At 34.3% G+C, this 27,044-nt stretch overlaps 1 protein-coding gene across 1 annotated transcript in view; it reads left to right on the forward strand.

Annotated features, from left to right (window-relative positions):
- The window catches only part of LOC134241069 (fibroleukin-like), a gene marked incomplete at its 3' end in the record, with an annotated part of 41,995 nt that extends 15,259 nt beyond the window's left edge, over positions 1 to 26,736 (forward strand). The window contains exons 4-9 of the mRNA XM_062723160.1: positions 10,984 to 11,226; positions 16,030 to 16,818; positions 17,951 to 18,096; positions 18,366 to 18,462; positions 20,264 to 20,428; positions 26,486 to 26,736. Of these exons, the coding sequence (XP_062579144.1) occupies positions 10,984 to 11,226; positions 16,030 to 16,818; positions 17,951 to 18,096; positions 18,366 to 18,462; positions 20,264 to 20,428; positions 26,486 to 26,736 (1,691 nt within the window). The remainder of the gene's footprint in view (positions 1 to 10,983; positions 11,227 to 16,029; positions 16,819 to 17,950; positions 18,097 to 18,365; positions 18,463 to 20,263; positions 20,429 to 26,485) is intronic.
- Between the last annotated feature and the right edge of the window lie 308 nt (positions 26,737 to 27,044).

Below are 27,044 nucleotides of genomic sequence, written 5' to 3' on the forward strand. Positions count from 1 at the left end.
TGGATCAGAGTGCGGTAGATGGTGTGAGGGTTTTGTTATTATTATTTTTTTTTTGTAAATAAATTTATTAAACTTATTGAACTTGTGTGATTCTTGGAGAAAGCCAGCTTGACCACGTGACATTTGGTGGCAGCGGTGGGATTGCTGACCCTCTCCAAAAAACACATTTTCACTAAGTAGGTGTAGGTTTGCCAAGTAGTTGTAAATACGTTAGGTTAGTTTTAGTAGTTACTCTTGGGATTCCTGTATAGTTACACAGAGGTAAGTGAAAGTATGGTTCTCCCTTACATAGGCTAAAGGTAAGGTGACGTGAGACATATTTGTTAATTAGAAAGAATATTATTCTTGGATTATTTAAATTTGGTAAGGTGGCTCAGTACTTATAGGCACGATGACAACCATCAAGGAGATGAAGGAACTCTTGGAAGTTGGGACGCAAATGGGACTCAAGGATGCAGAACTTCAACAGTTTGTGAACAATGAACAGGCAAGACTTAGAGACGAACGTGAGAAAGATCGGGCAGAACGTATGGCTAAACATGAGCGCGAATATCAGCTGGAACTGGAATCCATGAAGGAACAAAACGCTGAGGCTGAACACAAGAGGAAAATTGAAGAGATGGAAATAGATCACAGATTTCATATGATGGCAGCAGAGAGATCACATAAAGTTCTTGAGTCAACTGCGCTACATCACACTGAAACACAACAACCTGTTAGAGGACCAAAATTACCAGCGTTTGATGAGGCAAAAGACAACATCGACGCATACATACAGCGATTTGAAAGATACGCTATCTCACAGCAATGGCAAAGACAAAATTGGGGAGCTCACTTGAGTGCACTTCTAAAAGGAAAAGCGTTGGATGTGTTCGCTAGATTACCACCAGACAGTGCGTTGGACTTTGATGAACCGTTTTGACATGACTGAGGATGCATTCAGAAAGAAATTCAGATCTTCAAAACCCGATGGTAGTGAAACCTTTATTCAGTTTTCAACTAGACTTGAAAGTTACATGGAATGATGGATGGAGTTATCGAAAACAGCTAAGACTTATGAAGGACTTAAAGACTTGATGTTTCGTGAACAATTCATTTTGTGTTGTAACAAAGAACTTTCTTTATTCTTGAAGGAACGAATTCCTCCTTCTATTCAGGATATGGCCAGATATGCTGATCAGTATGGTGAGGCGAGAGCAACTTGTTCATCAGCTGTTACACAAAGACCGATCTTCGACAAGAAAGTTTCCTTTGGAAAGCAATTATCTTTTCCAAGTTCTAGTGAAGGAACCAAAACCAGTGGTGGAATCAAGTGTTTTAATTGTGATAAATACGGACACAAGCAGTTTGATTGCCCTTCGAGGAAGTCCTCAGCAATTAAGACAAACACACAGGAAAATCTGATAGACCACAGAAACCGCAACAAGGATTCAACAAAAATGGACGTCGCTTTTCACAAGGAAAAGAACATGACTCTTCTCATGTTGGTGCACATAAGCCGCAAAGTGACATTAATTCAGTTGATGGTGGAGTGATGCCAGTTGTGAAAGGATGTGTTGGCGATAAACTTGTGACAGTGTTAAGAGATACCGGATGTCATGGTGCGGTGATTCGGAAAAGTCTGGTGACGTCAAACCAACTGACTGGAAAAACTCACAAATGCATGCTTGCTGACGGAAGCGTAGTAGATGCAGATGTTGCGATAGTTGAAGTTGACACACCGTATTTTACTGGAACAATTGAAGTCTCATGCTCTGAAACACCGATGTTTGATCTGATTCTTGGGAATTTTGATGGTGTTTGGAAACCAGACAACCCGGATATTCATTGGATGAAAACTTCTAAACCTTCATTTGCTGTTGAGACACGCAGTCAACTGAAGAAGAAGCAGTTGCCTTATAAACCATTGAGGGTTCCTGAAACTCTTCAAGATGTGTCACGTGATGAGATGTTAAGTGAACAGACGAAAGACGATTCGCTAAGCAAGAGTTTGGACATTGCTAAACAAGGGACAGTAAAGGAGCTCGGTGATGGAGGTTCAACCAGGATGTTTATACGGAAGCAATTACTCTACAGAGAATTCAGTAGTCCAAAGGTGTCAAATGGAAAGACGTATCGACAGTTGATGGTTCCGAAGAAGTATAGACCAATGGTTATGAAGATGGCTCATGAATGTCTTATGGCAGGACATTTGGGTGTTAAGAAGACTACAGATAGAATACTAGCAGAATTCTTTTGGCTAGGAGTACAAGCAGATGTCAGGCGATTTTGTCGTTCGTGTGACGTATGCCAACGAACAATACCTAAGGGAAGAGTACCTGCAGTTCCTCTTGGACAAATGCCCATGATATCAGAACCATTTCAACGCATACCTGTGGATATTGTTGGTCCGCTTCAGCCAGTTACAGACAGAGGGAATCGATATATCCTCTGTAACAAACTGAAATTCTTCATTATATTGTAAATAAATCCCCTTGGTTCACCCTTCCGGTAACTTGTTTAATAATCCTGTGGGGAGCCCTTAAATTCCTTTAGTTCCCATAGTAACATAGCAGCCCTGTGGGGAGCCCCTAGTTTTACTTTAAATAGTAAGGTTAAAGCGTGCTCTGGGTAGTACCCGGGAAAAACATCAGCCGATAGACGTGTTCGTCTAGTGCTACCAGGGGGCCTGTCCATAGAAAACCACATGGGTCTTATGCCTTATTTTCATGCCTAAAGTCTCTCTACAGAATGTTACAGAGTATGTAAACTATCGGGTACTGAAATTCTTTATTTGAGAGTAGCCATTTCCATGTTATGGTGTGTGACAGAGACCGTAGCGTGTGAGTGAACTATGGCGGCCCGTACGACACATCTCTAAAACCAGTTCTGTGAGTTACTAGTATATCATCGGGCGGTGACCCTCATTGAACATTTCATTATCTGAGTTAAAGTTATTATATGAACGAAACATTGTGAAAGTTTGAGAATTATAACTATTGTGAATTTGGAAATAATTCTGAATATTTAGTTTCATTGAAAGACATTTCAAAGTGTTGAGCCTGGCGTCGGACCATTGTCTCTGGAACCCGAGAGGAACCCAGTGTGTCATGCATCCCGTTATTAATTAACATTGTTCCGTGTAGCCATACTAATAGGAAACTGGAAAAATCGGTTCTCAGAGGATTTCCGCACTTCCGGAAGGACCAGGGCAAACGGGACCAATTCAAACCAAGGGACATGCGCGCTGACTGACGTGGACCAGGACCAATTAACAAAGACATTTTCAATTCATTTTATTTTTGTACATTTTTCGGTTAATTTTCTTTGTTAAAATTTCTGTTTATTTTGTTCTTTAATTTTATTATTAAATTTTGTTAAAATTTTAAAGTTCTTCTTTTGATTTTTGTAAGTTCATCAGGGTGTATAACCCACACCCTCACATCCTCACTATCATAGACTATGCGACCAGGTATCCAGAAGCTGTGGCACTTAAAGGAATAGAAACGGAACGAGTTGCAGAGGCGCTTGTAGATGTTTTCAGCAGAGTTGGTGTTCCTTCAGAAATGCTGACAGACCAAGGATCGCAGTTTACATCTGAGGTTATGAAGGAAGTAAGCAGATTGCTGTCACTCAAACGCCTAACTACAACGCCGTATCATCCGATGTGCAATGGCCTTGTTGAAAAATTCAACGGTACGTTAAAGCAGATGCTCAAGCGCATGTGTGCTGAATGCCCAAGGGACTGGGATAAGTACCTTAATGCACTTCTTTTCGCCTATCGAGAGATACCTCAAGAGAGCCTTGGACTTTCACCCTTTGAGCTACTCTGTGGCCGATCAGTGCGTGGTCCGATGATGATACTCAAGGAACTGTGGACCAAAGACATACCAGACAGTGAGGTGAAGACTAATTACCAATATATACTAGACTTAAAGGAGAAACTTGAAGAGACATGTAAGATTGCTCATCAACAATTGGAAAAAGCAAGGAAGCTTCAGAGAAAGCATTACAATAAGAGAACAAGAGATCGTAGGATGAAAGTTGGTGACCAAGTACTTGTTCTACTTCCGACAAAGTCAAATAAACTCTTGATGCAATGGCGAGGACCATATAAAGTTGTAGAGAAAGTTGGCGATATGGATTACAAAGTTGAGATGAGAGGAAAACTAAAGACACTTCACGCCAATTTGTTGAAACAGTACATTCCTCGTGAGGAAATACACTGTGGAGTTCTTACAACTTGCGCCATATCACTTATTGACTTCAGTGAAGAGGGAACACTTGATGAGCAGAATTCAATGATGTTACCCACAGATACTCAGACAGAAACAGTGTCAGATGTATGTTTCAATGAAGGACTGGAAGCTATAAAGGGAAGCCAAAACGTTGGTGCAGATTACCTTAGTCGCCAATAATCAGCTAATGAGAAATTAGTCAGGTTTGTATTCAGAATTTTGTAAATACGTTAAGTTATTTCAAAATTGTTAGGGCAAGTTGGTAGTGATTGTTGTTTAAAAAAAAAATGTTACCATTTTTTCATTAAGGGGGGAGGTATGTAACAATCACTATTGCACTTGTTATATAATTTGTATTTCCCGCGTTTTGTCCCTATGCTTATTATACCCATAAGTCCTTGCAAAATAGCTTAGCCGACCAGAACAATTGAGGCCTGGTCATTCCCGGCAGAGAAGCGTAGCTGCAGACACGTTTCTGATTCGAAGCAGCTAGTATATGTACATAGCAGCAGTACATGCAATATTTTGACACTGGCACGGAGATAGGTCCGTGGTAAGTATTACTTATGATATTATTTGCTTTATATATAGTTTTTATTTTAAAGGCAAATCTATTATTGAGTACAACTTCGTTCTTATTTCTGAACTTGGCCAGCTCTCACCATTTTACCTGTTGACTCAGGTGTGACGGTTAGCGAGAGTGTTCGAGTGGCTGTTGTATTATATCGATAACGTTTAAAGTTCTCATTGTTAAATGTTCGCTATTTTCTTGTACTCAGTTTTGTTACTTTGTGTAGAATATTTTGTCCATTTAAATTTTGGTTTAAATGTCTGGGCGGAAGTGAATGACCGGAAGTTGAAAGTAAGGTGCGCCATATTGACAATAATTTGTTTTGACTTTTGTAAACTGGTAACCATAATACTTAATTCTTTTTGATTATTTTTATATTGAGAATGAATTCCCAAACATAGTGGTATTGCCAAACATATGTAGTGAAACATGTGACTTATTAATATGCATCATTGTAGCGTCGAAGATATTGGTACTGGATATTGGGTACATGCACTAAACTGAGGAGATCGTCTGATCATGGTGACACAGCGAAAGGTTCCAGGACTACAGCCCCGAAGGAGGCTGTGTGTGTGATCAAGACTCGCTGATGGTGGACAGACACAGATAAGTCGAACCACGTAACGTTGTGATAGTTCGTTAGATGAACACTAGTGGCAAACCTGAGATGGTTTTATTTATACGTTGATGATGATGATGACGATGATGATCGATGGTACAGAGACGATTACCTCATTGGGATATGTTTAGCAATAATTGAAACATTGATTGATTGATTCATGATTGATAACTGAGATATATAACCGGGGTAGAAGTGTGGTTGATTGTTAATTGGTTACCAAGATAATTGTTTTTTTTTGTTAACTGTTTAATAGTGAGTAAGGTGTGTGGATCAGAGTGCGGTAGATGGTGTGAGGGTTTTGTTATTATTATTTTTTTTTTGTAAATAAATTTATTAAACGTATTGAGCTTGTGTGATTCTTGGAGAAAGCCAGCTTGACCACGTGACAGAAATAGGTTGATCGTTCAATTCACCCGTACAGGAATACATAAGGCATTTTAATATTATTTCACAAAGTTAGAAAATGGAGAACTCTTCGGATTTTTTCACCTAAGAACTGGAAAATGAAATAGACTTGGAAAATATTATTACTATTTCATTTAAATTACAATTTACAAATAAAAACAGAACAAACTCGGTAAAGGTTTAAGAGGGTTGTCCCAAAAGTCGTAGACAGGGAACATAGTTTATTTTCTCTTTGCTAAATCAAATTTCTTTTCTTGTCATAGCAAAGAGTAACATTTTATGATCATGTCTTTTTAGTTTCATGACGATATCACATTTAATAAGAAAATTATGAAAAAATAAAGAAACCATATAAGTGTACATCGGCGCACGTAAGCAAGCGTAATTTACGTCTATCATAACGTTATGGTCCCTTTTACTGCTTTACATGAGGCTATTAACATCAAAATAAATATTTTTATAGCGAAAACCACTCTTGACTACGGGAATAATTTGAATTCACTACTGTCCGTTTTCTTTAGTAGATTCAAATTTTAGTCAAAATTAAATTAGTTGAAAGATCACCTTACATTTGAGGCAGCAGAGAATACACTTTGTTTGACGAAGTTCATGGTCCAGAACGTTCCCTGCAAATGTCTGCATGAAACAATCAGTACTCTACTTTACATGCAATAACTATTTATTTTTTCGATATAGAGGAAAAGCTATGTTTGAATCTCATACTATTAAAAAAAACAACTTTTTTTAATCAAAATATAGTGTGTAATGTCCTTTTTGTACTCTTTTCCCCCGTCTCAGATGAATATAAAACATACGAAAAACAATTTATTACATTTCCGTGCGCCGGGTACGCGTTCGATGACGTCATTCTCATCAATCTCAATTCGCACAACACTTTGAAAATCATGCCACCAGTCATCTGTTTCTAATGCTATTTATATGAAATTTTCACATATTATTAAGATTTTGATTCTGGTTTCAATGATTTAAATTTTAGTTCAATCTTTTACATAGTACCAAAGAAATAAAAACAAAATTAATGTAATAGTTATATGCGTAAATTATTCCGAATTTTGATCGTGCGCCGACAGACCATATCAGCCTTCATATAAATCGTCCCAATATGATTAATATGAAAGATACATTGTATAGATTTAAGAATTCACAATTTTAAAGAACAATGAATGTATTATGTCTATGCAAAATTTGGTAAGTATTGGTTGCGTGTTAAAAAAGATATTATCATTGTCTACGACTTTTTGGGACAACCCTCATACAGTACCCGCATCGTTATTCTTTACAGGATACACGATACGATAGGATACACGCACGATACGATAGGATACACGCACGATAGGACAGGATACACGCGCGATTGGATAAACGCAAAACACGATAAACGCAAAACACGATACACGCAAAACACGATAGACCTGATAAACGATCTTCACGATAGGATAAACGCAAAACCTGATAGGATTGTTTCAAAATGCGGAACGTTTTCTGACAAGATGAAAAGATTATTTTGTCTAGTTTGCTGCAATATTTTAATTTAAATACTTGCAAAGCTTCAAATCTAAATTATAAAGTACATTTAATTATTATAATAATAATATTGAGATGACTGGTTATTTTACAAAAGTTGCTTATTTATATAATTTTTTTGGCAAAGATAAAATGGATTATTATGAAATGGAGACTGTATTTTTTTTTTAAAATTTATTAAACTCTATAAATATATTTATTATTTAAGAAAAAAAGTACGTTTGTACCCAATAAATTTATCTACAAGTACTAAATTATTTCACGGAAGAAATTTACGCAATAAATTAAATATCTATTTAAATAAATGTATGTCTAAAGCTTAGAATCTGCGTTGTATCCAAAAATCGCAATTAAATTTGAAAATCTTAGGGGGAAAATACATGTAAAGGACCGGCCGAAAGAAAGGTTCAAAGAAATCGGCTTTAAAGAACTATATAGTTAAAAAAAAATAATTTCCTGAAAAGAAATCTAAATAATTGTTAATAAAGTGGCGCTCTGCATTAATTCATGTAAACTGTGTCAATAGAATATGAATCTGCTACAAATGCACATGTACATGTACCTTTACGCTAAGTTCTCACTTATGTACATGTAAACATTCATATATCAGATATTTAAAACCTCGTGTTAATTAACGAACATTGAATGATAAAATACTTTTTTTTCTTTATAATACAAAACACAAAAATATAAACAAATAATAAAAGGGTGAAATGCGACTTTTCCGACTAAACTATTATAAATTATTGAAATTAAACTTTGTATGTACTGTTTCTAATGCGAATAATTATTAAGCCCTGAAAATTATTTTAGACTTACCCGGTAATCTTATATACGGCATATTCGAAGGGCGGGATGTTGAAAGTCCGTAAGCAATTTCAAATTTGATAAACATGATCTAACCAAATAGCCAAAAATAATATTGACTTCTTGAATAAAGTTATATACGTATGGAATAAAATCGGTTAATACTATAAATTGATTGGGTGAAATACATTTACTCGTCTTGCATGCATGGTCACGGCGGAATCAAACTTCTTTTTTATAATTATAGTTAATTATTATAATAGTAAAATATCGAGGAAAAAATGAATGCAAGCAAATTTTCATAGTTTAGACTGTTAGAATTATTTTAATCTTTTCTACGATCAAAGAAATTGTTTCATTAAATTACTTCTGTCTGTAACCCGATGAAAACCCGGTGATCCGAAAGTCCATGTACCATAAGTGCAGTATTTCTTTTTCAAAAAGTTCATGAAAGGACTTAATTTCATAAACAGTATGGAAACATCGTACAAATCAAATAAATCAGCGGATTGAGTTAAGGGACTTGTTGCATTAAATTGATCTATTAGATATTTTTTTGAATTTAAGCAAGGAAATGATTTTTTTCAAATCCATAAATTGTACAATTTATATTTGATTTGGAAAAAATCTTTTATGGGTGTACATGTAGTTCACACAAGGTATGAACAGAATCCCGAAAATATATACTGTTTGACAAAAGGTGAGAGAGCAGTTCAGGTCTGTTGACGAAGAACACACACAGGCCTAGCTGTCATTTAGGGGGATGGGGGAGAAGGGGGAGGGGTTGTTGACCGCACAGGAATGCAGTGTGCTGATTAGAGAGGTACACATACTTGTCAGTTTTACGGCAAGGAATGTTCTTCGATTTGACACTCAGGTGCATTATATTTTCAGTTTATTTCCACGCCGAAAAGGTAAGCTGTTAACAGTAATCATGTTTTTTTTTCACTGTTTATTATTTTTAGATTATATAATGCCAGATAAAATTAATGATAACTTCTATTTTATAGTAACTGCCATGGTGTGATAAATCGGGTAGAGCATTTTCATGCATTTCATTTTATAATTTTAATTTTTTTTTAAATTGAGACATATAAAGGAATTTAGTAAGATAGTGAAAAAAATAAATTTTAAAAATCATTGTTAAAGTTATCTGGATCAATGTCTTAAATGCTTTGTTATCATTATTTGTTTCAATCAAGATTTTAAATAATTGTGCGTACATGTAGGTCAGAGGAGAAAACACATTCCTAATAGTACCAGACGATTGATCGGAAGTAAATGAATATGTTTTGAACATATTTTATTGTCAAGCAAAAGGATAAGAAATAAGTTCTAACAACTTACCAGTTCTTCTCCTTAAAAAAACACATAATAATTGTCATGCAAAATAGTAGCAGAAACGTGTACAAATAAGATTCAATAATATATCTAGCTAAATCTACAGGATTCATTTATAAATTTATGAACAGCGGCAAAAATGTCACTGTTTACTTCGATTGAGAGATTTTCATTGCCCCATAGCAGTAGGTGTACATGTATGATGTTTAAATCAAGTCGAAAAAGATAGTCAAAAAGATTACTTCGAGCATTACAACATGAATATTGCATTTAAAAAAGATACATATCAATCCACAGCTAATTATTAGGGGGGGGGGGGGGGGGGTACGTATACACCGTGACTTACCGAAAATCATCCTTTAGTAACTCTGACTTCTTAAAAAAAATCTTATTTAAAATTTAATTTTGACCAAAAAATCATACAATTCGATGAATTAAAAAAAGAAACAGGGTATCGATTATTTCATTTTCAAAAATTTATTTTGATTCTCTGCTTGACTATGATATGATTATTTTCTTAATTTTATTAATTATTAAATATTTAATTTATTAATTATGTTATTTATATATTTATTCTTTTCTTTCCAGGCTTTAATATTTCTTTTAATGATAAAAAACTATGGGATAAAACCTTCTTTTCTCTTTCTTTGTTAAACTAATCTTATTTTAGTTAACAAAACGAAAAAGAAACTCGGAATACCTCGGTAGTTTCTTCCTGTTGTAAAGAAAAAAAGCGAGGATTTCCGAATATACACGATATACGCAAAACACTATACACGATAGAACCTGATAAACTATCTACACGATAAACGGAAAACATGCACGATAGAAAACGCAAAACACGATAAACGGAAAACACGATACGATAGGATACACGCACGATACGATAGGATACACGCACGATAGGACACGATGGACTTGTAAAGAATAACGATGCGGGTACTGTACAGATGAAAACAAATTTTAGATTAACTTAAATATATAATTTAGAAAAGTAAACCAAAATCATGTCAATTTTTTTCAGGGAAAACAAAATAGTAGAATCAGTCTATATGATATTGCTGATTCTTTATCATTTTGAAAAAAAGTTTGTATCATCTCTCCTTGATTGACTGAATTAGTTTCTCTTATAATATGAAGAAAGGAAAAACCGATCTAAAAATCGGGAAGGAGTAAAATTGTGCAGCTATATTAACCCCTTCACTTAAGGCAAACGAAAAGCAGTCAAGATTTTGTATATCATACGGAAAAGAAAAGATACATATATATATATAGTAGTTGCTTTCTATAAATACATGTATATGTACCTAAAAGAAACTATATTTCAGAATTGCTTGATACAAGATCTGTCCTACAATGTGTGATACATAAGAAAAATAATGTAGTTGTTCAATAGAGAGGAAAATAAGGAGTACATTTTTTTTTTACTTTAATTGATATCATGATAATTAAAGGTTATCAATACTCTGTTACAGGTGACAGTTTGACTTATAACAATGGATATGAATTTACAACAAAGGACCAGGATAATGACATCTGGAGTAGAAACTGTGCTACAGAGTGGCACGGAGCCTGGTGGTACAGCAGCTGTGCCTTCGCTAACCTTAACGGACAGTACGCACAGTCTGCTGTGTCAGCTTGGAAATACCCGGTATGGTATCAATGGAAAGAAAAGGAAGCATTAAAACAGACTGTGTTGATGATCAGACACAAGAACTAGAATTAATTAATGTATCATGAAACATAATTAAATTATCATTGTTAATGATTATAATTCAAACAGTATAAGCACCATTTTAGAATAAATTACTTATCTCACTAAATGATGTTGATTGGTGCGATAGACACCTACAATCTGTTTCTTTGAATGAAATTTTGTAAAATTATCAGTAAATATTGAAGATATAAGCAGGTTAATTAAATAAAATGTTTATAAAACACAAAATGATATAAACCATTAGGCATATCTACCTACAAGCTTCATGTATGTAGAATGTACCCCCAGAACATACAATTAAATACATATATTAAAAGGTAATCAAATTTTCCAGCATCTCTACACATTTCCACGAAATGACAAAATGTAAATGTATATAATTTATACACATGTAAGATTTGTAGACCTTGTACGACAAATTAAGATTTAATTTACAAAGCATGTCAACGAACTAGGTTTTTGAATAAAATGATATGGCAGAGCCCCTAGTTGGAAATACCCAACATGGTTCTACAGTCACAGTAAAAAAGGATATAGCGCTACACAATGTCATGATGATAATTGGACACAAAATCAAGACGCCTGGGGCTCGATTCTCAAAAAATGCTAACGGTGGTAAGCTTATTAGTACGGACTAAATCAGTAACCTGGCCCGAGAATTGAACTACGCTGCGCTTCACAAAATTTCGGAGACTTAGTCAAGACCAAACTTAAGCTGAAATATTCGTCCAAAGAATGTCGAGAAGAAGTAAGTTTTTAGTCTATACACAACTTGGTTAAAGTGCCAGGTGTTTTGATCACCAAAAGTTAAAAGCTAAGAATAATTATTGTATAGGGATACGATATAAAACCTATTCATATACATAAATGATATACAAAAAATCGTGAAATATACAATTCTATGACGTAGATGAATAGAAAAGCAGTGAAGTCCAGCAAGGATGCAGACTTATTTCGTAAAAAGAGTGAGAACTAAAAAATAGAAAAATAAGAATTTTGAAATATGAAATAGGGTAAGAATTTAAGAAGTGTCAGAAATAAAAAAAAAAACAACAACAACAGACATGTATAGATTGGGGAGTGGGTTGCAATCCTCCGGTTTTACCAGTCATAGTGTTTTCTGTTAAAAATAAGTTGTAATTTAGGCAGACCTGCGCTTTCAGTATTTCTTTTCTTTCTTACTGTCAAAGTTTGATGAATATTTTGGTAACTAAATTACCACATCCCTTTCATTCTCACTTATACATTTTTAAAAATAATGCTGAGTACCTGGTATTTTTTTGTTTTCAATGGATACTGTTTTAATGAAATCAACAAATAATATACATTTAATATACATGTACTTTCGATCATGAGAAATATTCGGTGACTATCCGAACAACTAAGTTAATGAACCTTTAGGAAATGATTGCAAGGGTCCGTGAAAAAATCCCGCCCAATGAATTTTTCTCATTTTTACATATAATGTGCCTTATGTCAACGATACCATTATATTAAAGTATCAACCATGGTCATCGGGATTATAAGGAAGTTATGGTTGCCATGGTAACCACCATTTTTTAATTTTTTGATATTTATGAGGTGAATGTTTAATAATGCCATGTACGCAACAAAATTGAAATAAATTAATAATTTCCTGCAGATATTTAATAATAACCTTTATATTTATTGAAAATAAAAATTGTTTCGGAAACTATTGATAGATGTAGTAATGACATTGTTTTTTGGGATAGTATTAATTGTAAATTTGCAGTAATATTTTCACCCCAATGGCAGTTTTTAACGTCCAGACAAAAAATTACCCAATTAATTTTCCCAAAACTAATATGCGCTGTACCAGTCATTATAAGTGACCTATGGTGAAAATATGAAGTAAGGTAATCGGATTCATTTTGAAGCTATACGCATTTCAGTACCCCCCCCCCCCCCCGGTCCCCTTCTACAATATTGAAAGATTTCACATATTTTTTGGTTTGTTGTTGGACCGTATATATACATAATCTGTTTAAAGACAATAAAGGTCATATGTATAGATAAATAAATACTTTTTTCTCTGAAAATCTTGCAGCTGATGTTCATTTTATATGTGAAGCGTAATGATTTATCACCATCAGTGGTCACGAAAATAACTTTCATTTTTTTCAAACTCAGTTTCTCATCTCCAAAGCATTTATTTTGTTACTATAATATCAGTATAAATACACTATATTTTCTAAACCAGTGCACAGTCCTCAAAGGCTTAACCCCTCATGCTTTGAACACTCAGCGATATATCTTCTTAGTGACCTGAATCGGAAGGGGGGGGGGGTAAGGGGGAGTCAGACATTTGAACACATTCACTGAAAAGAAGTTATTTCACAGAACATGTATCTGCATTATATTTTTTAAAATAAATACCTTCATTCAATAATAATCTTATTTGGCATATTATAGTTATTAATTTTTAATATTTACATTTACAAATATTGATCATAACGTCGCCCGCCTGGCGCAGTGCTTAGAACGTTTACTCTAGAGTAGCGGAAAAAAGGAGTTGATCATAAAGTCGCCCGCGTGGCGCAGTGGTAAGATCGTTTGGTCTGGAGTCACGGAGTAAGGACTTGATCATTACGTCGCCCGCGTGGTGCAGTGCTTAGACCGTTTGCCCTAGAGTCGTGGGGTAAGGACTTGATCATAACGTCGCCGGCGTGAAGCAGTGGTTAGATGATTTGCTCTGGAGTAGCGGAGTAAGGACTTGATCATAACGTCACCCGCGTGGCGCAGTGCTTAGATCGTTTGCTCTGGAGTCCTGAGTAGGACTTGTTCATAACGTCGCTTGCGTGGTGTAGTGGTTAGAACGTTTGCTCTAGAGTCGCAGAAAAAGGACTTGATCATAAAGCCGCCCGCGTGGCGCAATGGTTAGATCGTTTGCTCTGGAGTCGCGGGGTAAGGATAATTATGTCGCGCACTAATATGCCAGAGAGCAAGAAATCTAGATTAATTAACGTTATTTTCTTGTGACCAACATTTTTACATAATTAGAATAAACTAGAAGTAAATTAGGCTTATCTCTTTCTGAGAGATTTCCCAGTTACCAAAAATTATTTGAAATGAAATATGTGCAGTGGACCCAGGCAATTGACGTTACTTATTTTTCTATTCATAAAAATATACCCCTACCTAATAATAAACGTTTATTTTTCGGTAAGGCTTTTTTTATTTATTTAAAGAAAAATAAGTAACGTCTGGTGTCTGTGGCATAGGATTAATAGCATATTTAAATTATCAAGCGAAAGTTTATGATTTAGGCTTCCTTGAGACTTCCATTATATAATAAGCCACTCATGAGATCAGTAACTATATAAGTTCATTAGCAAATAGAGTTGAAATATACTCTTCAGATGAGACGCAATATCCATTGTTAGAGGAAAGGTATATCAAATATCAACTATCAAGTCATCATTTCAGCAGATCTAGAAAAAACCCAGACATGTACTTATATTTTTTAGACGATCAACACCCAGTGCTATAATGTATATAAGCATTCCCCTTATCCATCAATTTTCATTGCGAAGATGGGGATTTCACAAGTACTATGCTTAATATTCTCCTTGCACTTAATACTCTTTTTGCCTTAAAACCTTAACCTGAAAGCAAAAATTATCAAAAGAAAATGCCTTATTGCCTAAAATCGTAACTGGTTAAGCGTCCCGTTTACTGTACTACGGAGCATTCTAATTCAGGACAATTTGCTAGGCTTTTATCGTACATAAATTATAAAGTTTAGTGATGAATGTTACCGACAGCAAAACGATAGAAGAAACAACAAAGTTTTAATAAAAAGATCACAGTATATAGCGATGAAAAACCTAGTAATACTATGGCAAACTTGGTCAGTTAATGATAATAAAAATATGAATTTGGAGAGAATTAAAAGTAAATGACAATAAAAATATGAATGTATATCAAATAGTCATTATTAAAGGCAACCTCATAAAAATGACATATTTTGAAGATTGTGTAAAATAAGAGTTTGGTCATCAAACAAAATAAAAGTGTAATAAATGCAAAAATTGATGTTCTAAAATATGTAGCGACATTACAAGGCAGTGTCAACACTTCTAAAAGAATGAAAAGGAAAGCCAATTCAATTAAAAGAAAAAGAGATATTTGTGAAAGTGATAGAGAGAGAGAGAGGCATTTGAAGATTTTGAGGATATACAGCTGCTTCGTTTCGCAATTGCCAAAAGTTGATCACGTTTAATGCTTACTTATTGTAAGAAATCTCCTCTTAATTTATAAACAAGAACTCATGATACAGACCCGGGTCTCTTTAAAAGTCTACAAACAGGATTTCAATTAGGAACTACAATATTATTTGAATACACTTGACTCGGTTATTACGTAAATATTTGTGATTAGATCCAGGATAAAATGATTTCATAAAAAAAGTAGAAAATGAAAAGAGAACACAAAAACCCTTAAAATAAACTTACTTGCCAAGAAATGCTTCATTTATGTACCTCGTCTTTGATAGGTGTTTATTCAATCTGCATATTATAAACAGAGATTGAAGCTTTAATCTTTTTGGTGAAAAATACTTATCTCAGTGCTTCAATCATCGCGTAGATAACTAACGCCCAGTTCTGCATAATATAAAAACCTTGAAAATCCTTTTTTTATGCATAAGAAATTAGGGCAAAGATGGAGTGTCCACGAATACTTGTTTTAATACTCCCAATGTACGTGTGCGGGATCTCTGGGCAATTACCATTACCTGAAAAAGCATCTATCGAAGATAGTTTGTTACCGATTACTGTGTCAGGTAGAGCGTCCAACGTCCTACGAGACATTCTGAATCAGGAAAGTCTGGTCCGCTTCTCTATGGTGCAAAAAATACAAAATTTAGTGATGGATGCCATAGATAATAAAAACAATAGACAAGTAATGAAGGCGAAGCTTAGTGAGGTGACAAAGGAATTACAGGACTTGGAGACTAGAAATCAAGTAATTGAAGAAGAAAACAGCAAACTTAAAGAGGAATTGAAGGTCGTTTACGGCACGATGAATGCTTATAGAAACTATACGATGGAAGAAATTCAAAACCTTAATCAGACGGAAATACTTTTTCTCAAAAGCAAAACGGTAGCTCTCCATGATGAAAATCTCAAACTAGCCTTGAAAAATTCGGCTTTTGAAAAACAACTTGATTTGTTAAATAAGACAATAAAACAAACGGAAAGAGGTGTTCGAAAAGACATGGAGACATTGAAGTCATCGGACATAGGAACATTGGATAGAATTAACACTCTGAATAAATCCCATGTAATAGAAGTAAAAAAGAACTTTCAAAAAATAAAAGAACTTGATGATGGCTTTCGAAATAAAAGTCTGGTTCTGGAAAACACTGATCGAGGACTTAGTCAAGGAATGGAGGTTCTCCAAGATCAAATGAATGAAATGAACCCGACATTACAGATCAGTGGCGTAGAAGTTCTTGCCAGACAGATTAAAAAGATGGAGGACAAGTTCAAGAGTTTTGCAGCGTCTGTAAATGAAACGTTCAACAATGTTCAGGAGGATCTGAATGAATCGAACTGGTCTTTATCAAAAGGTTAAGTATAATTGTAAATTCTATTTAAGTTTAGAATTAATTCATAAGATAAACTTAGTAGCTGGTTTCCGGAGAGAAATTATCAAAAAAAAAATAATAATAATAAATTAAGATTTATCTTCTTTTACGGAAGTATAAGATATCAAGTACTTAAGGAACCACCTCCAATTAGTCACTTTATATACATTGTGTAATAATTTAAAGTCTTTTTTGTAATGGTTACAGATTAAAATAAAAAAATCGGATATCTTAACTTAAAATTCCTATTAGATGATCAAATAACTGTGAAATCAAAAATTTTCAAATGATTGTTTTATGTTGTTGTTTTTGAGGTGACGTACGGATTCATATCCTCTCCAAGAGATGTCAAAATTACGAAGGACTGAATCACGTATATGTAGTACCAACCTCGAAATCTAAAATCACAATTAATCAATATTTTGCCCACAAACCACGAAGGTTGACCCGAGGAAAATAAGTGTTTTAAGAATATATTCCCCACAACCCATTAGTGGCAATGGGTACATTACTAAATCCTGACCAATAAATCGGACCCGTTGGGGGTTTTCTTGGTCAAGAGGAGATGATGCTAACTCATCCTAGGCACTAAATCCAGCTTTAAAATTTCCATGATTCCGTGTTCATATATTTGTATTTTTGTGAATGTTTTATATCAGGCACGGTATTTTACTTTCAGGTTCTTTCTGTAAATATTTCGACATCGATAAGCTCAACGGTAAACAAGTAAATAATTAAGCAAACAACTAAACTAACTAAATAGCTAAACAACTAGAATTGCAAGGTTGATTACCGTTTGGTACAGGGTATTTACTTATGAAAGCATTTTATGTTTTGTTAGAAAACATGGTAGATAACTTTATGGGATTTTGAACTCTCATATAATCGTCTGAAACATAAAGGATCACTGGGGCTGATATCTAAATTGGAAGCCATTCACCGGTGTATGTGGTGGCGTCTCTATATGAGTGAAAAAAATTCTCGAAAGGGATCTAACACAACATAAAATCAACTAATCGATTATATGATGATTTGTTAATGGATTTTTAAATTGTAAAAATAAATAAATGAATAAAACAATAAATCACATCTAATTAATCAATTTATTTTTCAGTGCTTTCAATTAATAGTCATAGTTGCTTGGACATATTACGGAAATACCCGTTTTTAAAGGGAGGAGATGGAGTACACATAATAACAGTAAACTCTAAGGTCAAATCTGTATACTGTGACATGAGTACAGATGGAGGAGGGTGGACGGTTAGTATGAGACTCAGTAGTAAGGTCTGTTTACTGTGACATGAGTACATGAGTACAGATGGAGGATGGTGGACGGTGAGTACAACTTGTTATAAAGTGAGGAAAAAGTCTACTCTGTGTCCTAAGAAAATGAAATCACTTAGTGCTTTTAGATGTTCTCTCTTATGAAACATAGAATCTAAATGTGTTTTTAAAATAAAATTAACAAGTCTTAAATTACTTACGTTTAAAACATTCAAAAGGAATTTAAATCATTTAATCTGTTAAAGGCTATACAAAGAAGACAAGATGGATCTACAGATTTTTACAGGACGTGGTCAGAATATAAACAAGGATTTGGGGATGCCTATAAAAACTACTGGATTGGTAAGATTAGTTTAAAATGTAACATTTACATTATAAGATGTCTATCTAAATGTAGTGACAGAATATAAACGAGGGTTTGACGGTCCCCCTAAAACTATTGGATAAGTACGATTTCTAAGGGGTGGAATGGATAAAAGTAAGTAAAAGCTTCTTGACATACCCCGGTAATATAAATTAGAATTATTCAACTTATGGTCTAGGGGTAGGGAGAGGTCACGGGATGACTCCTATGTTACTCTAGTATATTAGAACAAATTTAAAAAAAACAATAGGATCAAAAAACTTTTAAAAGTTATGTGGATTCAATTTGGGATGAAATGTAATACAGTGAAGAGAATTTTTCCCTGTCTGCTGTGTGTGTCATATTAGTCAAAATGATATTGAAGCATACCCATGTTGCGCAAATTTCAATTTATACATATCTATAAATGAATAAATTTTGCAAATAAAATCCGAAACAGATGCACCAGGGTTCTTGCTTACTCCTCTAAGAATACAGTAGATATCATACAATATGACGTCCGTAACAGATTCCACTCGAATATTAAGTATTATACATTAAAAGTAAAATAAGATCAGATAAAATGTATGCTAATACACTAGATTTTAACAAAATATCTTTGTAAATGCTTTTATTTTGATAGAGTTATAGAAAAGTATAAAAGTGTATAAAAGTATATAAAAGTGTAACATGTTTTGGGACACCCTATTTACATTACACTTACATTACTTATTCCATTCCCAAGAGAACCCCCCGATAATCAATCTTTAACCTCGCAGTATTACGAAAACCTGTGTTTAAAAATTGACGTCATCTTGCCTACTATGACGTCATAATGTATCTGTCATGTTGATTAAAATCTACCACCGATGACGTCATATGTGTACATCTAGTAAATTGGGAATTGATCATGTCGTGTAAAGAGAATTCGGCTAAGAATGTACAAAGATACCTAAAATAGAGTTTCAAGGCAAATATCGTGGATATTTTGTGAAAATCACATGGACTTCAGTTAATTAAACAGGTATGCTAATTTATTTTCATCGATTATATTCTCTTTTGAAGACAGTCAACTATATACGTATCCCGGTCGGCATTTTCTTAGGAGCTGTCATTCGTGACTAAAATAATGCAACAGAACAGCAATAAGCTGGATATTTCAAAACATAAGATTTGTTCAGTTGGAAAGTTTGCCTCCTTTAAATACTTGAAAAGTGCTTCTAGAATTCCGAGTTAGAGATTGCTTTACGAAAAATCTCGGTTCATATGTATAAAATTCAAAACATCGGTAAAGGTTTCGAGCGAATATGTTAGGTTTTGTATCAAGGAAAATTTCGCTATTAATAGAAGTCACGTGATGCAGTGTTGTGGCGCACGTCTTTGCGTTAGACACTCTTTTATCTTAATGTAATATATAATAATAGTTTACCTTTATTGGCGGTTCTGGTAAATTTCTTTAAAAAGTCTAAATTTACCGAGAAATGACTTATATGCTTCCTTAACATACCCGCGCTCGTTTTCCGTGGAAAAGTTTGGTCATTGAAAATGGCAAGGAGCTCGAGTTGGCTGCTTATATAGAAATAACCTTGTAGATTTTTTAAGATTTCAACATGTTCAACTTGAAGGTGTTTTAGTAAAGTATAAGTAGTGATAAAATTATTTTTAAACACTTTGCATTTTAAAAAGTCGTTTTAATTACACTTGGAATTCCAGATCTACCCATTATATTATTCCAGCAAATAAAAGAAAATACTATTTTCTAAAAATGAGTATAACTTTTTACTTATATCTTTGAAAAAGGAAATGATGCAATCAATGAGTTAACAAGGAACAGGGATCAGGAACTCCGGGTTGAGCTACAAAGTTTTGGTGGTGCTGAAGCATATGCTCATTACTCCACATTTTATGTCGGGGACGAAGGCAGTAAATACAAACTCACTGTATCGGGGTATTCAGGAACCGCAGGTACATCCTTTCATAAATTTTGATATTAAACACAGTTGAAACAAACCTTTTTTCTAAATCTTGAAAATATTCTTTCACAATATTGGGATTTAATGTTATGGCAGTAATAATAAAGTTGTGTAGATTGAAAATCAGAGAAAGTTTACAATTTGTTTACACTCTAGAAATTTATTATATCTATCATTACAACTAAAATAGGTCAAAAATATATTTCAATCAAGACAGCCCTTTTGAGAAAACTCAGCTGACCTATTGCTATCCGTTTTTGTCCGTCGTCGTTCGCTGTGCGTTAACATTTGAACATATTCAGCTCCTGCTCTGAAACCGCTGAACCAATTTCCACCAATTTTGGCATATAGCATTTATTGGTGAAGGGGAACAAAATTTTGAATTTTATGGTCCCTGTCCCCCCGGGCTTTGGGGAAGGGACCAACACAACTAAAAGTAGTGCAATTTAAAAAAAATCTTCTTTACTCCTGGACATCAAGCAGTCAAACTGTTGGTATGATTGTAATAAGCATTGAGTTTTCTACCACAATTTAGAAATTCGTGGCCCCAGGTCAGGGGTTATAATGCAAGGGCGGGGCTAAATAAATTAAATACTAAGTAGTAAAAATGCATTATTCCTATAAAATTCTTCTTCTCTTTTCCCGGGCATTAAACAAAATAACAAAGTTTAGTTAAGTTAAAAAAGAATGCTTCTTCCAAAATTGTGAATTGCATGGCCCCAGGGTCAGGGGTTCTAGTGCAAGGACGAGGCTTTAAAGATTATACTTTAATGCAGTAATTCTTTGAAATTCTTCCTTTCTGCTCCTGGGCATTAAATAAACTAACAAAGTGCATAATTAAGTTGAAAATGACTGTTTCTACCAAAATTTTGCATTTCATGGCCCCAGCGTCAGTAGTTCTAGTGCATTGGGCGGGGCTATATAGATTACATAGTGAAAATGCATATTTTTTTTTGAAATTCTTCCTTTCTGTTCATGGGTATCAAATAAACTAACCAAGTGCATAGTTATGCTGAATAAGGCTGCCTCCTCTAAAAATATGAATTCCATGACACCAGGATCAGGGGTTCTAGTGGTAGGACGGGGCTATATATATTATATACAGTGGAGCACAAATTTATCTAGACGCTTTGGTTCCTACTCATTTTGTCCGGATATGTGAAATGTCTGGATATCTGAATTTCCAGTTAAACAAGAAAAAATAACGTTAAAAAATTCCATTTCGATGAAAAGTCTTTCAGATACTAAAGCATCCAGATATCTGGCGTTCGGTTATCTGAAGGTCCACTGAAGTGAAAATTCATAAATCCTTTGAAAAGATTCTTCTCTGCCCCTGAGTATTAAATAAACTAACCAAGTACATAGTAATGTTGAATAAGGCTGCTTCTTCCAAAATTGTTAATTTCATGGTTTGGGGTTCTGGTGTTAGGGCGTGGCTCTATTGATTAAATAGTGAAAAGGAATAATTTTTTTAAAAATCGTCTTTTTGCGCCTGGATATTAAACCAAGGAGCTATGTTCATATTTGGAGGAGGAAGGATGCCTCTTTGAGATTTGTGGATTTCAGGGCACCATGTGTCACGGCTTCTTGTGTTAGGATCGGGTTTAATGTTTATATATGTAGAGTGAAATGCATGAATTCTAAAAAAAAAATTCTTTTCCTTTGTTCCTGGGTATTATTCTAATTATCTTAGTATATATTTATGACAAAGAAAGCTGCTTCTTCCAAAAAATGGTTAATTCCCGTGTCCCTGGGATAGAGTGGTGGTGGTACATGATCTGAAAATAATTTAATGCTTTGAAATCTGCACTTTGGTATTAATCACCAACATGATGAAATAAAATTTAAAGAATTTTGAAAGATGTGCCTCCAGGATCAGTTGGGATTGGGTACACAACTGATTTAATGGAAATGCATTTTCTCTAGGTTACTCTGATCTACCTCTGGGTATAAAGTAAACAAAGTAAACATGCTAAGTGTATAGTTATGATAAGCAATGGTGGCGCTTTCAAAATTGTGAATTTTTAGTGAGTTGTGTGTTAACATTTTAACTTTTTCAGCTTCTTTTCTGAAACCACTGAATTAAATTTTGTATACAGCAAATATGGGTGAAGGGGAACAAAAATTGTGAAATTTATGGTCCCTGTCTCCCCCCTGGGAGCATGGAGGGTGGGGCTCAAATCACTACAATTAATGAAATCTTTGAAAATCTTCTTCTTTACTCTTGGACATTAAGCGGGCAAATTGTTAGAATGAATGTATTGAGCATTGAGTCCTCTATCAAAATTATGAAAATCATGGCCCCAGGATCAGGGGTTCTAGTGCTAGGGCGGGGCTATACAGATTATATTGTGAAAATGCATTGTTTCTTTGAAAATCTTCTTTGCTCCTGGGTATTAAACAAACTAAATAAATACATAGTTATGATGAGCAAGAGGGCTTCTATCAAAATTTTGAATTTTATTGGTCCCAGGGTCAGCAGTTCTGGTGTTAGGGCGGGACTCTATTGATTATATGGTGAAAATGCATTAATTCATTGTAAATGTTCTCCTCTGCTCCTGGGTATCAAATAATCTTACTAAGTAAATAGTTATGATAAGCAAGAGTACCAACCTCTTCCACAATTGTGAATTTTATGGCTCCAGGGTCATGGGCTCTGGTGTTAGGGCGGGGCTCTATTGAATAAATTATGAAAATGCATTAAAACTTTGAAAATCTTATTCTTTGCTCCTTGGTATTAAATTAAATAACTAAGTACATAGTTATGCTGAGCAAGAGTGTCTCTTCCAAAATTGTGAATGTTATGGCCCCAGGGTCAGATGTTCTGGTGTAAGAGCGGGGCTTTATTGAATATATTGTGAAAATGCGTTAATTCTTTGAAAATCTTCTCTGTTCCTGGGTAATAAATTAACTAACTTAGCATAAAGTTATACTGCTTCAACCAAATTTGTAAAATTTCATGGCCCCTTTGTCAGGAGTTTAGCTATTTAGTTTAAAAGGGGATGGGGTCTTTTGATTAAAAATTGAAAATACATAAATTCTTCTAAAATCTTTTTCTTTGCTCCTGGGTATTTTGCAAACGATCCAAGTAGATATATTTATGATGAAGAAAGGTGCATCTAGCAAAATGGTTAATTTCATGCTCCCTAAATCAAGGGTATCGGAGTCGGGGGGGGGGGGTTACATAGTCCGGAAAAAAATTAATAATTTGAAATCTGCTCTTTGGTATTAATCAACCATTTATGACGAAATAAAATCAATGATAAGAATTCCAAAATTCTGAAATATGTGGCTCGAGGGTCAGAGGTTCCTTTTGGATGGGGTGCACAACTGGTTATAAAGTTGAAATACATTTTCTCTGTGTTACTTTGATTTACCTCTGTGTATTAAGTAAATAGAATAAGCATGCTTAGTTTATAATTATGATAAGCAATGGTGCCTCTTTCATAATTGTGAATTTCATGGTCTCTGGTTAAAACACGAACCAAATTAAATTGTTGGAAAGTTGTTACATGATACTCAGGTGACCTATGAGGCCCATGGACCACTTGTTTGTTTGTATCTTCTGTCCTTAAATACAAAATCCTTTGTTTAAGGGAGTGACATTAAGCAGTTTTCTAATGTAGGTGAAGATGTAAGCTTTTAATTTATAAGAAAATAAAATAATATACCTTGTATTTATAAATGCTGACACTGGCAGATTTAAAGGCCAAGAACATAAATTCCAAGTATTTCATTCTTCAAACTCTTGTGTAGAATTCTTTGACATAATTCCAAGAGACCAAGAGAGCCTGAAACACTCATTTTCGATGAAGGGGAAAGGTGGGATATAAATTGTTTACCGGAAGAAAATTTACAACTTTTGTTACCTGTTTTCCAATGAGAATGTAACTCGTGGATTTGCTTGGGTGGCAATTGGTCGTTTGCGGAATTGTTTGTTGTTTGTTGAAAGACATTTTGGTTGTACGCAGGTGGTCTGAAGTTGGTGTTTGGGGGATATCTGAGTTTCTGATAAACATTATATTTGGAGACCAGTCGTTCCGTAAATCTGGTGCCCGTTGCAGCCTCACGTTGACAAACCTGCTTTTGTATTTTGTGGGGTGACTTTTTTTTCAAAATCTTTGGCGTTGGGGGAGGCGAATGCACTTGCTGGATACCTCTGCTCAGCATTTGGATATGTAGACGAGGAGTTGTCGGTTTACAGTGGTAACTTCCTTCCAACTGTATACACGATCTGTCCCAGTGAGTTTGAAATAAGCAATATCAAAAAGTCTGACAAATCTGTTTCATATTTGGATATATTACAAGAAAAAGACGTCGATCGAAATCTAGCAACAGGCCATTAAGATAGACGTGATGACCTCGGTTTGTCGTCGTCGGTTTTCCTTTGCTTGTATGGGACTGTTCTTACCTTTGTTGCTGTGTGTTATGTTTGTGTCCCTCGGTTAATTCGATTCGCGGGGGCGTGCTTTTCGGGCGGGCGGTTTCAGCAGAGAGGTGGGTTATTTGCAAGAGGGGTATTAAAGCAAGAATGTCGACAATCTCATCTTGGATAATCGTTTTACACATTTTGTGTCGGTGCTGTAGCCTTGTCGGCGGATACATTCTGTCGCTATGTCAGCTGCTAAAGGTCTTCTTTTCACGGGGTTTGTTTGCTTCTGATCCCACCTGTGGTGTTTTCAATGTCCGTGTTTGTACTGCTCCTCATTTTGACAATTGTGCTTGAGTACTGTTCATTTTCTCTATATTTCTAAGACTCGAGATCACACACCTGCCATTCAAATTCAATGTAAATAAGGAAAAAGAATTATCTACGAGAAAGTATATAATTATTTTTTGATCATTGAATATGCCCATATGATTGAAAAAAATTATTGATTGCTACGTTACACGAGAAGACAAAAAAATTTCCATGGCTTTCAACTTGAAATTTATAAATACTTAGACGACTTATTTTTAAATATTTTTAGCCACCATTCATATATTGACTCAATATATTCTAGTGAACATAAAGCTAAAAGCTCGCAAAGATACCGCCTCATCAGTTTCATCTTTGGATTCTTTACTAACGATAGACGACAAGGGCCAACAAAGAATTCAATAGTATGACGAACGAGATGACCGTTTTTCTGTGGTCAATTTTACTTATCCAGTCTTGTTTCACCGGTGTTTACATCTCCCAAATTATTCGATACTGAGGAGCAAACTACGAATGGAATCAATTTTTAGCTGATATGTTTACCTTGCACAGACTTCAGCAACCTGATGTAAAATTAGCAATATGTATTTGTATGGTCCTTTAATAAACTTGTTAACAAATATAAGCCCCATCATTGGGTCTTATTTCGAGTGATGTGTTTCATATGCATACTACTGACTACTTTAAAGTCATTCTTAAACTAAAACTTAAAGCACTTCATCATTTTTTAGATAACTACATGCGGATAGAACCCTACATATTCAATTCTAAGAATTCATGACAGAAGTTAATTAATGATCTGCCGATTACCGAGAGAGATATTCATGCAAGGTTTTTAAAAAATAGCAAGAAAAGTGTACTTTTAACCTTCAAAAAGTTCATTTTTTCCCATCTTTTTGTCATGTGTAATTTTTTTTATATCATTACAAAAAATATTGAAACATAGTTAATATGCATAAAACATTTTAAAATTGCTTTATCCTAGATTATAAACTAACAGAACATCAAATCTGTTACTGTTTGCAACAAACACTTCTCTACATAAATTTAGTAAACTTTTCAGAATATTTCTTTCTTAATTATAGTACAAGATTACTAAAACAATATTGTTAAGGTTTAATTTATTAACTTTGACTAGGATATTGATCAAATCTTACGTATTTAAACAGTATCTTTTTTCTAAAAAAAAAAAAAAAAAAGATTGTAATATTGATTCTACAAATGCTCAGAATTCTAAAATCTAAGACACCATTGCAAGATACGACCGTTTTCAACACGAGATACCATACAAATTCATATTTCATACGTTATATTATTTCTTGCAATTTTAAAACCATATCTCATTTCCAGCTGATAGTTTGACTTATCACAGTGGTAGGAGGTTTAGCACAAAGGATCAAGATAATGACGATCATAGTAGTCACTGTGCCGTATCAGATCACGGAGGCTGGTGGTACAAAAGCTGTCACTACTCAAACCTGAACGGACAATATACAGAGTCAGTGAAGTATGGATCGAAATACCCTGTTTGGTATGACTGGAGAGGTTCTGAAGCATTAAAGAAGACGTTGATGATGATCAGAAAAAAAAATAGAAATAAAGTATTTTTTAATCACGGACTCATTAACATCTATGAATATATTGTATCTTTTCAAGAAGTGTTATGTAAAGAATATTTACATACTTATATTTTCCTTTTTTTTTAGATACACTTTATACTATTGCTTATATTTTTTGAACGTATAAATAATTAAAATGAAATATTTTTTTTTTCTTTTTCATAGAGCTGTTTTTTTTCTACAACGCATGAATTATTTGATATCCAAGATATTTTCATCATGAGGATAAGAAATCTATCTTCGACTATGAAAACAATCAGGTCATTTTCTATTTGCAAAAGTTTACAATG

This window comes from Saccostrea cucullata, unplaced genomic scaffold (assembly GCF_032062105.1).
Source record: "Saccostrea cucullata isolate Sc308-1 unplaced genomic scaffold, CSIRO_AGI_Scuc_v1 ctg2968, whole genome shotgun sequence".
Lineage (NCBI taxonomy): Eukaryota > Metazoa > Mollusca > Bivalvia > Ostreida > Ostreidae > Saccostrea > Saccostrea cuccullata.